At 39.8% G+C, this 13,970-nt stretch overlaps 1 protein-coding gene across 2 annotated transcripts; it reads right to left on the minus strand.

Annotated features, from left to right (window-relative positions):
• Positions 1 to 1,263: 1,263 nt before the first annotated feature.
• On the minus strand, positions 1,264 to 7,315 carry LOC105915630 (N-acyl-aromatic-L-amino acid amidohydrolase (carboxylate-forming) B). 2 transcript variants are annotated; one of them, XM_021309133.2, is made up of 7 exons: positions 7,298 to 7,315; positions 4,421 to 4,655; positions 4,123 to 4,315; positions 2,512 to 2,605; positions 2,324 to 2,431; positions 2,087 to 2,196; positions 1,264 to 1,953 (listed from the first exon to the last, which is right to left on the minus strand). In XM_021309133.2, exons 2-7 carry the CDS (start codon positions 4,645 to 4,647, stop codon positions 1,759 to 1,761), a joined length of 927 nt encoding a protein of 308 aa, XP_021164808.2. In that variant the 5' UTR covers positions 4,648 to 4,655; positions 7,298 to 7,315; the 3' UTR covers positions 1,264 to 1,758. The 2 variants fall into 2 exon arrangements, with proteins under 2 accessions (XP_021164808.2, XP_012705253.2); XM_012849799.3 differs by lacking the exon at positions 7,298 to 7,315 and adding an exon at positions 7,070 to 7,224.
• Positions 7,316 to 13,970: the final 6,655 nt, after the last annotated feature.

Genomic DNA, 13,970 nt, shown 5'->3' on the forward strand with positions numbered 1-13,970 from the left:
ACAACATTAAAACTAAACTCTGGGTAAAGAGAGAAACAGACTGCTACTCTGGGTCCCTGAGCAAGACCCTCAGCTCTACTATATGTTCCCTGGACACTAAGTGGCAGCCCAGCACTCCCTAAAAGGGATGGATTAAATATAAATTGGAATGCATGTTGCCTTGATAAAATAAAGATGAATATCATTTCATAAATATGACCACTTTTTGCTGAAGAGTGTAACTACAGCAGGTACACATGAGGCGCTCAGTCCGGCTCTGTGGTGGTAGGAGCCGCTGGCAGAAAGAGCTGTCCAAGCTGCCACGGTTCCTCATAAAGAAGGTGAGCGGGCCTAATCAGTGCATCTTATTTTTCCTCCTGCCATCCTCTTTACGTGGTTGAGTTGCAGCCCCACTACAGAGCTGGCTTACCTCACCAGCTTATTCAGCCTCTCAGGTGTTGATCCCACTTCCCCAGCACACCACAGCAAGAAAGAGGATGCTGGCTACCACAGACTGGTAGAAGGTCTGCACCCTGAAAGATAGAAACCTCCTCAGAAAGAACAGTCGCCTTTCTTGTAAAAAGGCACCAGTTCCATGCAAGCAGTCCAAGTTGTTAATGCAAAGTAACTCTCCACCCTCTTTACTTCCTCACCCTGAATGGAAACAGGAACTATGAATTAACAGACATTATAATGCAGTTTTGTCTACATGTGCTTTCATTCTGACCAATTAGAACGGAATAGACCTTTAAGATGGCATTGACTAAAGCTCTATACACCTGAAATTAAGTACATAAAATGTAGAGACGTGTATTATTACACAGCATGCTTTTTAGCCTTTGTAACATAGAAATCTATTATGTGGTATACATTAAACCTGATAAACCTAAGAATATTTTCACTAACTTGGCTTCTAATGTACTTGCATGTGAAGAAATATTTTGACATGCATCTTGTGAGATCGAAATTCACAATTAAAGCTTCACCCCCTCTGTGCTTTTTCATATTTTGCCATGTTGCAAAAACAACCTTGAAATGTATTTTACGAAGACTTTGTGTGGAAGACCATAATAAAATCACTATTGTGATTCTGTGTTTTATTTAAAGAAGTAAGGTGAAAAGGGTGACATGCCTTAGTCATCTAATTAGTAACAGAATGTAATCCAATCTCCGTATAAATCCAGGTGTTCTGTGAAGATTTCAAAAGATTGTTTAGAGGACATTAGTGAAACAAACGGCATCACAAAAGACGAAAGGAACACAGCAGATAGGACAGAGATAAAGTTGGGGAGAAGTTGCCCAAAACGAAGAAGGTATGAATTTTTATTGTTCTAACAATAAATATTACAAAATATCATAATAAAATTATAAGTTCTTATTAGCAAACCCCTACAGACAGCCCAAGATATATGCTCCTATTGACCCACAAGAATTGGTGATTTTACATAGTTTTTATTCTGGGAGGCTAAATACAAATGCAAATCTCACATATCTAATTTTATTAGAAATTTCGAAGGTTTTAAATCAGTGTGTCATTTTTTCCTTCCACTTCACAACGCTGCTGTTCCCTGTGCAAGTCCCTCATTTAAAATAAGAATAAAAAACATGGAAATATAAAATGTCAGTTCAAAGGCACTGAATATGTATATATGCACACCTGGTATTAGAGATAAACTCAAAATTCCCAACTGCTTTACATCATTCTCTTAGATTTGAGCTTTATCGTAATTAATCAAGGTGATTGGAGCGTTCATGCTGTCTTTTTATTCATGTGCTGTCTCAGTCCTTCTTCACACATATAGATGGAAAGCTGAACGTTTTCCTCTGAGCCAAATGGAAAGCAATCTTCTTCTCGTAGTAGGCGCATTCATTCACAAAGAAAGGGTAGAGGTCTTCTCCGTCGTACTTCAAAGTCTCCCCAGAAAACTTCTGGAAGATGGGATCCCCTGACCGCAGCAGCTTGAAGTCATTGTCCTGGAAAAAGTAAGGAATAAAAACAAGATGCATGCACGTTTTCATTTCACCGGTTGCCTGAATAGTCAGTTTTTCCACTACGTTTGTATCAATGTTGCTGAATTTAAAGACTAAAAAACAGCCTGCAGAGCACCTGTAGGTCTTGGTGGATGGCAGCGGTGATTTTACCAGCCGAGTCCCTTGGGTAGTCAACACTCCTAACCAAAGTGTACGCTTCCACTGTCCCGCCCTCATAAGAGCGCCCTGTTGGCAGAGGACAATCACTGAACAGTGTGTCTGATTGGGATCACAAGATAAGGACAATAACTCTTAATATCCCACAGTTTGCCGGCGATCAACTGGGGAAAAAACAACCTGCAGTGCTTCCTACCAGAATTGAATTCCTGAAGCCACGCTAAGGTGAGATCCACTGCTTCTTTCACCATGTTGAAGATGTCGGCTCTGAGCACACCGTTAGGTTGAGGGCCAACTTCTATCGCTGCAGCAAAGCCACGTTTTACGCAGATACTCGGGAATATGAAAATAACCTTTAACACGTATGAAGACTTGAATAGTTACCAAAGCCATGTTTGCCCACTGACTCCAGGGAATAGGCATCGGAGATGGGAATGTCCAACTGGATCGCTCTCACAGGCACAGAGCTCATTTTATTCTGAAAAAGAACGTTTAACAGATTGAAAATCCAACTTGCTTTGAGTCACTTGCTATGCAGTGACTCAAAGCTTTCTTCTGTACGCCTAACAAAAATATCACAAGACAACGATTAGCCCTTACAGATAACATCTCATAGATCAGAAACAGGGTAACCTACGTCTAATCTTCAAATATCAGTCATGAATCAGCATAGAGGTAAATAATTCACCGTACCGAAATGGACACATTCAGGAATGATAAGGATGTAATGGATCCCCACTTGTCTGCATAAGGCATCCAAAAAGCCATTTATGCTTGTTTAAAGTGTTTATGTCGTGCTTTTCAATTAGCCTTTTTCATATTTAAATCATTCGGATGTGGTGTACACTAGCAGTCAAAAGTTTGGACTCATCTTCTCGTACCAGGGTTTGTCTTTTGCCCCTGTTCTGAGATGCATCTGAGAACAACTCGTTTTGATGCCGTCTCTTTAAATCTAAAGAGACGCCCCCCCCCTCCAGGTCACAGATCGCTCCACTCCACCCCGTTCGGCCATTTGTGTAGTATGCTGGGGGACGATGTAATGAATTGTGTGGGTTAATACACCCAACAGCTGAACATTTTCACTCATCCACTTAGCTTTGGCATTTTCCAGCTTGGACTACAAATTCGCAGCAAGAAGTAAAAACTACGCATTTGCAAAATTGGTTATTTTATTTATTCTGCCAGCTCACACAGTAAGGTAGCTAGTTCACTGCATGTCTTCTTGCGGTCACCAAGTCCCCATAACAATTTATTTTAAGGCCTTTGCATGTTTTTACCAGGGGTTCCTAAGGAGGAGGGTGCTGACCACCCTTGTTTTCTTCAATTACTCATTTTCATTTTAATGTGCCGTACAACTAAAGGTACATTTGTTTGAACAATAACAACTAAAACAGCCCATGAGAGTTTATCTTAGGAGCTGACATCTAGCCGTTTTCCATGGCTTTGTTGATAATAACCAGAATCCTTTTATCGTTTATATCAATAGCCATGGCATTGTGCTGCCAAAAACAGCGCCCTTAGGCATCTAATGTCTGTTTTGGTCACATGAGACCCAAAGAAGTTAGTACTTTATTTCATAACCATTGTTTTTAATGACTGCGACTGACTGGCGACCTGTCCAGGGTGTACCCCGCCTCTTGCCCATTGACAGCTGGAGATAGGCACCAGCACCCCTCGCGGCCCCAATAGGGATAAGCGTATCGGAAAATGGATGGATGGATGGATGGATGGATGTTTTTAATGATGCCAGATGATGCATGCAGAGTTTATTCAAATGTGTCTGTGTCACTTATTTAAACAAATGGTTAACTCACTGTCATCAAGCTGAACTATATATATAGTAATGAACAAATACCTCTAAATGCAATTAAAGGCAACACTTGATAGTTCAGGTGCTGCATTTCTGATAGTTAGTCTTTAGTTGGATATTTGGCTTGGGAAGCTTGCGACATTAGCGTGACACGCTGTGTCTGGGCGGCTGTGGGATGCGCATACCTGTATGTGTTTGTAAATGTGTAGGGTGATCCAGTCTATAGAATAGAAGATGAGGCAGAGGCCCATGTTGGCAGTAGTGTTGTGCAGATCTATGAGCAGGTCCACTGCCTCTGCGCTTCCTTTGGGCCCCAGCTGGGCGTTCAGCTCCTGCGCTCGCCTCAGCTCATACGGGCTTGACTCTGTTACAGGGGAACTGGGTGTGCAGCATAATAATTTAAGCTTTTAAAGGAAAACAAACTTCTCAAAGGACCACATTTTATAAAGTAAGCTCTTGCAGCTTGCGGGACACCTGGCTTACCTCAGCAGGACGTCTGTGAAACAGCGGTTCAGATCCATCTCTGTGTACCTTGTGCCAGCATCCAAGGCTCTCGGGTTGGTCACAACAGTGGTAATAGAAACAGATCCCACTTTGTCCGTCTTCTGTTTCTGCATTTCCTTCACAATGTACACCCCTGTCAACTCATTCCCATGGGTGCCTCCGCAAATGGCGACACTGGATAGGGGTGGGACAGCGGCGCTCTCCATGTGTAGGGCTGAAAGCGACAACGTCGTTAGGTTGTGGGAGCTGTTGGACGCCTAAAGCTCGCTGTCAAAAAATCTGAGCAGGACAAGCAGGTTTAAAACCTACTGGATGTTGTTGGTTGGCCAGTAGCCGGGCTGCAGGGGGTAAAGTTCAGCTGGGTGACAGTGAGTTAATCATTTTATTAAATAAGTGACACAAACACCTTAACTAAACTCAGCAAACACGATTTGCAGCAAGTTTCCAAAAAATCTAAGTTGTTCATTAACAAAGTGGGGCCCAACATGTTCAATAGTTAATTTTCAGTGCAACTTTTAAACTATCATGCACAAAGGGTTTTATGGTTCCCTAAGCGAAATAAATTAATTAGAAAACAATCCACCCTTACTGAACGCCCTCATACAGTGCCTCGTAAAAGTAGTCATACCAATGATTATCAGATTTTGTAGAGCGGGTAAAGAGAGTCACAACACCTTTTTTTGGGCTGTGGTGTTTGTTTTTTTTAATCATAATTTTTATTTATTTTTTGGCCCTCAATTACTTTTGACTTGACAATTTCGGCCCACGGGCTGAAAGGTTTGATCTAATCAGACTTGCTGGGCTAGAAGAGTATTAGTCTGAGAAGCAGCCACCAGAGCTCTGGTGACTGTGGAGGAGCAGCAGAGATCTACAGCTCAGGTAAAAAAAACAACAACTGTTGTCTGGACAGATGTTATTCAGGGACTTCACAAATATGTTTTTTATGCTGGATGACTGGAAAGAAATAAGAGACGGTTTGAATGAAAGCTGAAAAAAGTCTTGTTTAACACTTGGTCTGCATTTTTTTTTTTTAAAAAGGCCACGGAAATAACGGAATCACCTTTAATCAAGTTTTGCTTGCAGACAATGAACTTGACTCCTGTTCCACTTTGTAAATAAGCGCGGTATCAGGCTTTGTACACTATTAAGCTCAGGGTCAGGGTTATGCTGGTTTTAGCAAGTACTGCTCTGTAACGCTACCCTGAAGGTAAAAGTCTGAGCAGTCAGTGTGTAGGATGTGTGGGGTTAGCAAAGACGTTAGCTTCCCTTTTCCTAACCCTGGATCTGTACAAACCCTGGATGGAGGAAAAGGTCAGGTCCAATTTTGTGGATCGGCCAATCCACCCAATGAGGGATCAGTTTTTTTAGCGTGTCCGTTTTATGCGGATAGGCGTGTCCAAGCACAAACTCTCCCACTCTGGAAGCTGGTTTCAAATACTGTCAGTTTCACAGCCGCTTCGTCTGGACGGGAACCCATATTCGACTGAGGTTTGTTACTTAGTTGCATGTAAACAGGCAAACCATTCTCCATGGACTTTGCCTGAGGGGCAGAGTATGATGTGGATGAGTCCGTTCTGCACACAGTGAGGGGCTCGGCACCTTTAGGCCATAAAGCTCCTCAGAGCATTCCAGACTTTAGCTGGGTTTTTAGCAGAGAAGCTGTTTTTTTTAGCTTCTCACCATAACTTCTTTTAGCTGTCTTGGTCTCTTTGGTCTGTTCCCACTGCTTTGAGCCTCTTCCTCGTTCCTACGCAGCTTTTTATTTGTAAAACTGTTGTAAAACCATTTATCCTTTTCCTGCACACTACCTTGTGTTGGAATGCGATGAAAAAAAATCCAATAAAACACATTAAAGCTTGCGGTGGTTAAAAACTTGAAGCGGTATGAAGACTTTAATGAGGCACTGTAGTACAGTTTAGTGTTAAAACGTAGCTTGGACATTTTATCTGTCAGGATCTCTAATAAGAATAATAAAAACAGTTCATAGTTACTTCTAAGTATTTTTTTACAACCTTCTCAGTCCCTCATTTTTGCATAAACAACAAACTTCTTAGACCCCTTTTTTAATCATTATAAAATAAAAATTTTTGGGTGAGTTTGTAAGTTTTAAGTTGGAGAACAGCTTTAGGCTCCCTGCCTGAGAGTCAACAATAAGAACAGCAGGGGATCATGAACAACATCTGCAGCCAGAGCCAGAGACTCAAGCTTTCTTTCTTTCTTTTTTTTGCCGACCGATATGAACATCAGACTTTAAGAGAAGAGATACACTTATTAAATTAGTGTTGTTGATCTATAGTGCAAATAAACAAGACTCTCAAAATGCATGCCTTTCTGGTAGTCTTGAAACATGTTTACGCCAATTTTCGTGTTATTAGCGGTGCTCTTCTGTTTGACAACGGGTTAAAATTACAATACTGATTTTGTCAAGAGAAACAGGTTTAGCTTTCTGTCTGTCCGCAGCCTTCTCCTGTAAACAAGCATGAGTGCAGGCTGGTGAACAGGTATAGCAGAATGCTCTGGCTTTCTCTGAAGCAAAGTGCTGTTTTGTCCGTCTCAAGTTGCTTTATGTTGAAAGACAAACAACACTCATGGTTTGTGAAACACAATATGGCATGCCGTGTGGCTTACCTGTGCGTTTTTAGCCGTGTTTACCGTTCTCTGAACTACAGCGACCTCTGAACTCTGAGGGCAGCGGCAGAGCGGAGCTGAAAATGAGCCACGCTGCCTTTCAGCTGTGAAACTATCTTTCTCACTTCTTATGTTGTGTCTTCCTCATTCCTCCTTGGCCCTCCTCTTTATTTTCGCACGGCTCACGTTTCACACAGCAGAGCATTTTGTGATGTAATAAAAACTCACCCTCTTTTTAGCGTTGCACACCAGCAGGAGTCGCTCTCGGTGCCTTGTGGCCTGTGGTGTAACTTCACGCTGCCACAGCCAGAGTAAAACAGTAGAGTTGTAGTAGTTTGGGATTTATTTTGTAAACGGATCCTATGCCAGCCACGGTTACTGATTTGCAATACCTGAAGACGGGTTTAGTTGTGTTTCCGTACCCTTTTTCTGCCCATATGTTCCTGCACTGTGAAATCTGTGGATGCAAACTCTTTTTAGATTCAGAATAAAATATCCATTATGCAACATTTGCTCAGCCCAACATCAGGAGTCTAAAATTCAACTAAGATCTATAATTCATAATTCACCTTTAGCAGTAAAACCCTTCAGGAAAGCATTCAGAACTGCAGTTTTCTACATCTACCCACATCTATATGCTACTTAGGATTAATAACGTTTGTATTTGTTGGAAATCTCTTGAATAAAAGGACCTTAACAAGGTGCATTACCTGATAATTCTCAGATGTTTCTGTTCATTACAACCTCTTGGTTGATTGAGACTCGTCCCAGGAGAAAGAAGTCCTACTCTTTTTTTAGAAGCGTAATCCTGCTGGGGACATCCCTCGATTGTAAGCTGCTTTCTCTCACTCTTTCATTCTCTTTGATTCTCTTCCTCACTTATCCACCTCAGCAGCAGAATCCATTTCACTTCAAATAAAAACATTGAAAAAAAAAAAACGTTTTCAAGCAACAACAAAACCAAAAATGACGTGTTTTTTGTTTTTTTTTTGTTTCTTTTACAATAAACTTAGTAAGTTAATTCAATATACAAGTTAAGTTTATTTTGGCCTTACATTAGAAACAGGGCAGTGTAGATCTCTCTCTCAGGAGCGAGCTGTGCACGTGAAGGGGCAGAGTGATATTACACACTGCACCTTATAATTCAGTGTGGTTTATAGTCCAAAATATACGGTAAATCCTTTAGTCCCCATCCATCCTCTGTCACAACTGAGCCCTGTCCTGTGACCCCTGCCCTTTATTATTTGCTATTTCCTTCCCATCTGCAATATCTTTCAAAAATTAAACATTCATTTTCATTGTTATGCAGATGACACCCAGCTCCATCTTTCATGTAAGACAAATTACCCTTCTTGACTCAGGTTAAGACTTGGTGTCATCCTCAGTAACACTCTGTCCTTTACCTCTCACATCAATAACATAACTCATTCTGCCAATTTTCATCTGTGCAATATTAATTGCCTTCATCCCTCCCTTTCCCTTCACCTTGCATCACTTCTTGCTCAGAGCCTTGTCATCTTCTGTATGGATTACTGTGACTCTCTTCTCTTTAGCCTTCCTCAACAATCCTTCTGTAAACTGGTTCAGAAGTCAGCTGCTCACAATATTATCAAAACTCCATAATTTCATCACATCACCCAAGTCTCACAGCAGCTCTTCTGGCTCCCGGTTAGACTCAGAATGGAAGTCAAAACCCTTCTATATACATTTGAGACGATTCACAACCTCGCTCTCTCTACCTTTCTGATCTCCATCACATCTCTACTCCTCCCGGCACCCTTAGATTCTTCTACCAGTTTAAGTCCAAACTAAAAACTCACCTGCTCAAAAGTGCATACTCTCTGTGATTGCTGGTTCACTGTCATTTTTGTTGTTTTATCTTTTTTGTTATTATGCTGCTTGTTCTGTACTATGTCCTTGAGTGCTCTGAAAGGCACTTTTAAATAAAATGCATCATCATCATTATCATCATGGGTTTAATAAAAAAAAATCTAATATAGGGCCAAATTTGGCATTAAGAATTAACACCATGAACCCCAATGGCTATGAAGAGGTGAAAAGTGACATGCCCAGAAACCTCAATTAGATGTGCCTGCTGCCAGAAAAATAAATTATAGACATTATCAACAAGTGTAATAATAAAACATCAACTCACTGGAATGGAATTGACATGCCATCGAATCAAAGTGTAAATAACAGTATTGTAAAGCCATTTACATACATCTACAACTTATCCCTCACTACTGGTTTATTTACTCAAAAGATGAAAATTGCCAAAGTCATCCCAATATTTAAATCAGGAGAGAAACACCATTTTACTAATTACAAGCCAATTTCACTACTCTGTGAATTTTTCAAAATACTAGAAAAACTGTTTATAACACAACTGAATAAATGCATAGAGAAACACAATCTGTTAACAGACAGTCAATGTGGTTTTAGAGTAAATAAATCAATGGCAATGGAGTTGATGGAGTTAATTGAGGAAATCATGACCTGTATAGATAGAAAGAAACCTAATCTATAAATCTATTACAAATCTTTTTATCTCTATAGATTTACAGAAAGCATTTGGCACTATTGATCACAATATATTATTTAAAAAAACTAAAGTAAGTAAGGACTTACATAAGGAACAGGCAACAGTGTGTTCAAATTGGTGAACAAAAATCCAAGCTTTCCAGGATCACCTGTGGTGTCCCTCAGGGATCAGTGTTGGGCCCTGTCTTGTTCCCTCTATACAAATTATATATCTAAGGTTTAAGAAAAGTTAAAATGTATCTTATTTGCTGATGACACAAGCATCCATTGTTCAGGGGACACTTTACAACAGCTCTTAGAGGTCACCCAATCTGAAATAAGTAAATTTAGAACTATGGGTTGACATGAATAAACTTTAAATCTGAACAAAACAAAACTTATGTTATTTGGGAATCGGACAAGTGACATACAAGTTCAGTTAAGGTACATACTATTGACACAGAGAGTGAAAATTAAATTTTTGGGTGTGTTGTTGGGTCACAAGATTTGTTGGAAATCTTACATAAACTATGCAAAATCTAAACTTGCAAAGAGCATTGCAGTGTTTAATAGATACAAGGAGCAAAACAGGTTGCATTAGGTTACAGTATATTATATAATAAATCTATTCGATTTTAATGTTTATGTACTTGGATACATGTAGGCCTACATATTCATGTAGTGCATTTTTGTAATTTCTTTCTGGTAATATACATGTCTATAACAATCACTTATTAGTAAACTGAATATTTATTATAATAAAGTTAATTACATGTGGGGTGTATTTATATAATATGTATATCGGTGCAGTTTAATGATTGTAAAAGTAATATATAAAAGTAGTAGTATATGTAGGGACATGTATTAATGCAATAAATTATGTGTAACAAGAGGGTAGGAGTAAATAAGTTTATACTTCTTCCTGCTCTTTTTCGAACTGATTTCTGTACATTTATCTCTCTTATGTTTTTATATAGTTTTTTTGTTTACAGTTATTGTTTGAAATAAACTTTCTTGCATTCATTCATTCATTATATCTTTTCTGTAATTTTCAGTTCCTTGCAATGTTATTCATACCCCTTGAACTTTTTCACACTTAGTAATGTTACAGCCACAGCCATCACTAAAACATAGTATACATATATAAGGTCACAGACCTCATGTGTAATTTCTCCTCTGTAAATCTCCAGCTGTTTTATGAAGGCCTTCACAGTTTGTTAGAGAACATTAGTCATGAAGACCAAAGAAGACAGCAGAGAGATCATGGATAGTATTTTGAAGAATTTAAAGCAGTGTAAGGTATTAAAACAAAGAACCAATCTTTACTTATCTCACTATTAATTAAATCACCCAAGAATAAAAACAGTATGTCGCAAACCTACCAAGAAATGGTGATTTGCCCATATTGACAGGCCAAAGAAGGAGGTCATTTATCACAGAACCATGCTTCTGATGCGGCCTTAGAGATCCACAACTCAGGAGGGAGTACAGCAAACATCTGGAAGAAGGTGGTCTTCTTGCATCCAACATCCAAAACACAGTCTGTGGAGGAAAACTATCGCTGCACATTGCGCTGAGCACACTATACACACTGTAAAACATGGTGGTACCAGCATTATACTGGGAACAATTGTGATTATTTCATTGTTTTAAGCAATGTGTTTGTGTGCCATTCGTTTTAAAAAAAAATAGTGTTTACCCACAGGGCTGTATTGTCTCTTTAAGAGTTTAATTTCACACACGAGATCAAACGCAGGACAAAACAACCCACCCTGTGCCATGCTGTCATCCCCCTTTGATTCAATTATGCCTGAATTATTCACTTACAGTCAAAGGGGAATCATTTTGGATGTGGCTAATGATCCGTTCCGCTATTACCTGTTAGATAGTGACCTTTTTAATATGGAGGACAGGGCGTGTTTGGAAGCGGCTCGAACAGTGACATTTGAGACAGGGAGTGGTCTAAACAAAGTGGCCTCTGCGTAATGAGATCTTGCTGGGAGGAAAACAGACTTTCTGACCTTCTTGTGGTCTTTTCACAGTGGGCAACAGCTTCCGTGATTTATGTTCCCGAGCAGTAAATAGACGACAGATAAAGGTGAGGAGAATTCTGCATTTAGAAAAAGTGAAGACTGCGAAATGCGGATGTGACAGGAACTGAACCAACAATGGAGGTTCATTAAAACAGATTCAGCAGGTAACTTATTGGCAGTGTGAAACAACAGGAGACCAACAAAACTGGCAGAGAGATAGATATCTATTTGTTTTCAAGGCTGTTATTTTTTTTATTGAAAACTGTACCTATAAAGGCAACATATCGTGCAAAATCCAATTTCTTAGCCCTTAAATCAATTTGTTCGTGTACTTGGAATCTCTAGGAGAGCAGAAAATCTGAATGCAGTCTATCCAGGACCGGCTTAGATATCTTTATATTCTTTTTTGGTCATATCTTTCAAGCTGTTCAGTTTTTTTTTCTGTTTTCTATTATGTCTTTTGAACAATAACGTCACATATTTGCTGCAGAGATGTTAAACAAGATCATGGACGTCTGGCTAACACATTTTTGTAATCTGCCATTTTTGTTTCTCTGAGTGATTTTGTAGTCCAAGCTGAAGGATGCAGAAGCTACAAGTGGATAAATGAAAATGTTTGGTTATTCATTACAACGCCTTCCAGCATACAACCAAAATGGCCAAACGGAGTGGAGTGGATCATTCTGTGATCAGGGTGTGAACTGCCTCCTTTAAAGAGACTCCAAAACGAGTTGATCTCAGGCGTACCTCAGAATGGGGGTAAATAGGGGGAATGTGGCGGTAAATTAACGAGGAATTTAGACCTAAGCTTTGCAGTTCCACTTTATATAGAACACAACTAAATGAGTTCAATGTGAAAAAGGAAGAATTGAAAAGCATGGTATGTCCCCTTTAACAAATAAAAATCTCCAAATACTTCCCAAAAAAAAACTAAGCATTTAAAATATGATTGAATTAAAACCTATTTGAAAATATTTTATTTGAAACATGTACATTATTGTCTGCTATGCTGGGTTGGTTGATCGGTTCGTTCGACAGGAGCTGAGATGCTTTCCAGTGAAAGAACACATAGAGTAAGGTCGGGTTTTATGTGAATTTCTAAGCTTCTGCAGACTGATGGTAATTAAAACCTGAAGCTCCAAAAACAGTCCGGGTCGATGTCCATAAAAACGGATGAGGTGCCAGACAGGGGCAAGACGAAACAGGGAAACCCAACAACAAGAATCAGGGTCAAAAACCTGGAAAGGCAGCCGAGGAACGCTGGACATCTACTCACCGTTGGCTTTCAATTAATCTGGCACTGACTTGTCTGGTGAGCTTTCTTATTTAGAGGCAAAGAAACAGGTGCGGAGGATTGGCTTGGTTGTATCTTCTGCTGGCAGAGGTTCAGAGGTGCATGGACTGGTCTTGATTGCAAGCAGCAGAGGCAGACACACAGCCAGCTACTTTGTATACTTTGCATGTTCACACACACACTTATGCACTACAATATCACAGCAGTGGTGTTGCTCTGCACTTCTCTCCATTAGTTTCAACAGTTTTGTTGCATATTCTTGCTGCGGGTGTTGTTACTGTCTGTGCTCTCTGTCAGTTTTGTCTCTTTGTTAATGGTTGTCTTTCCCTGGTCTGCCCGTGGTGGCTGTAGGAGGATTTCGTAATTTGTTCTCTTTGTGTCTCTGTCTGCTCTCTCTTTTTCTGTCCTTGTTATTCCTCTTCTCCTCTTTCAAGTTTATTATTAGTTAGTAGTTTAGTTTAACTTTGGCAGCCAGAGCACCATTCTGCTTGCCATGAAGCTGGACATGACAAGGGGTAAAAAAAAACTAAACACCTTGTGATCCCTGGGGTTGTGCAACTCAGCAGTCTGTACCGCAAAACACACAACATCAAGTAAGTATATGTTTATTTTGTCATTTTTCTGGTGTTACTGTTAGTTTCTTTACCTCCATTGCTATCTTCTGTATTAGATTTGTTCATTATGTGCTTTATATCTAGCTTTTCCTAGCCTCTGTTGTGCCTGTTTGACTTGTTTGACAATTTTGTGAGTTTTTGTAGTGGTTTGTGACCTTTAGATAATTATGCTTCTTACTGTGGCTATTTGGTTTCATGTTTGGTTCCATTGTCTCTTTTCATAGGGCAAACTCTCAAACAATTTTGATTCCGGGTTATGAGGCAACAAAATATTAAAATGGCAAGTGGTGTGAACACTTCTGCAAGGCACTGTATCTCTGCTTTGAACTTTCTCCCTTACTGGTCTGCTCTGTTTCTTGGTCTTCATGAGGCTTTTTGTTCTCTAATGTTTTCTAACAAACCTCTGAGGACTTCACAGAGCATATTGAGATGCATGTACC

Source organism: Fundulus heteroclitus, chromosome 5 (genome assembly GCF_011125445.2).
Source record: "Fundulus heteroclitus isolate FHET01 chromosome 5, MU-UCD_Fhet_4.1, whole genome shotgun sequence".
NCBI classification, from domain to species: domain Eukaryota; kingdom Metazoa; phylum Chordata; class Actinopteri; order Cyprinodontiformes; family Fundulidae; genus Fundulus; species Fundulus heteroclitus.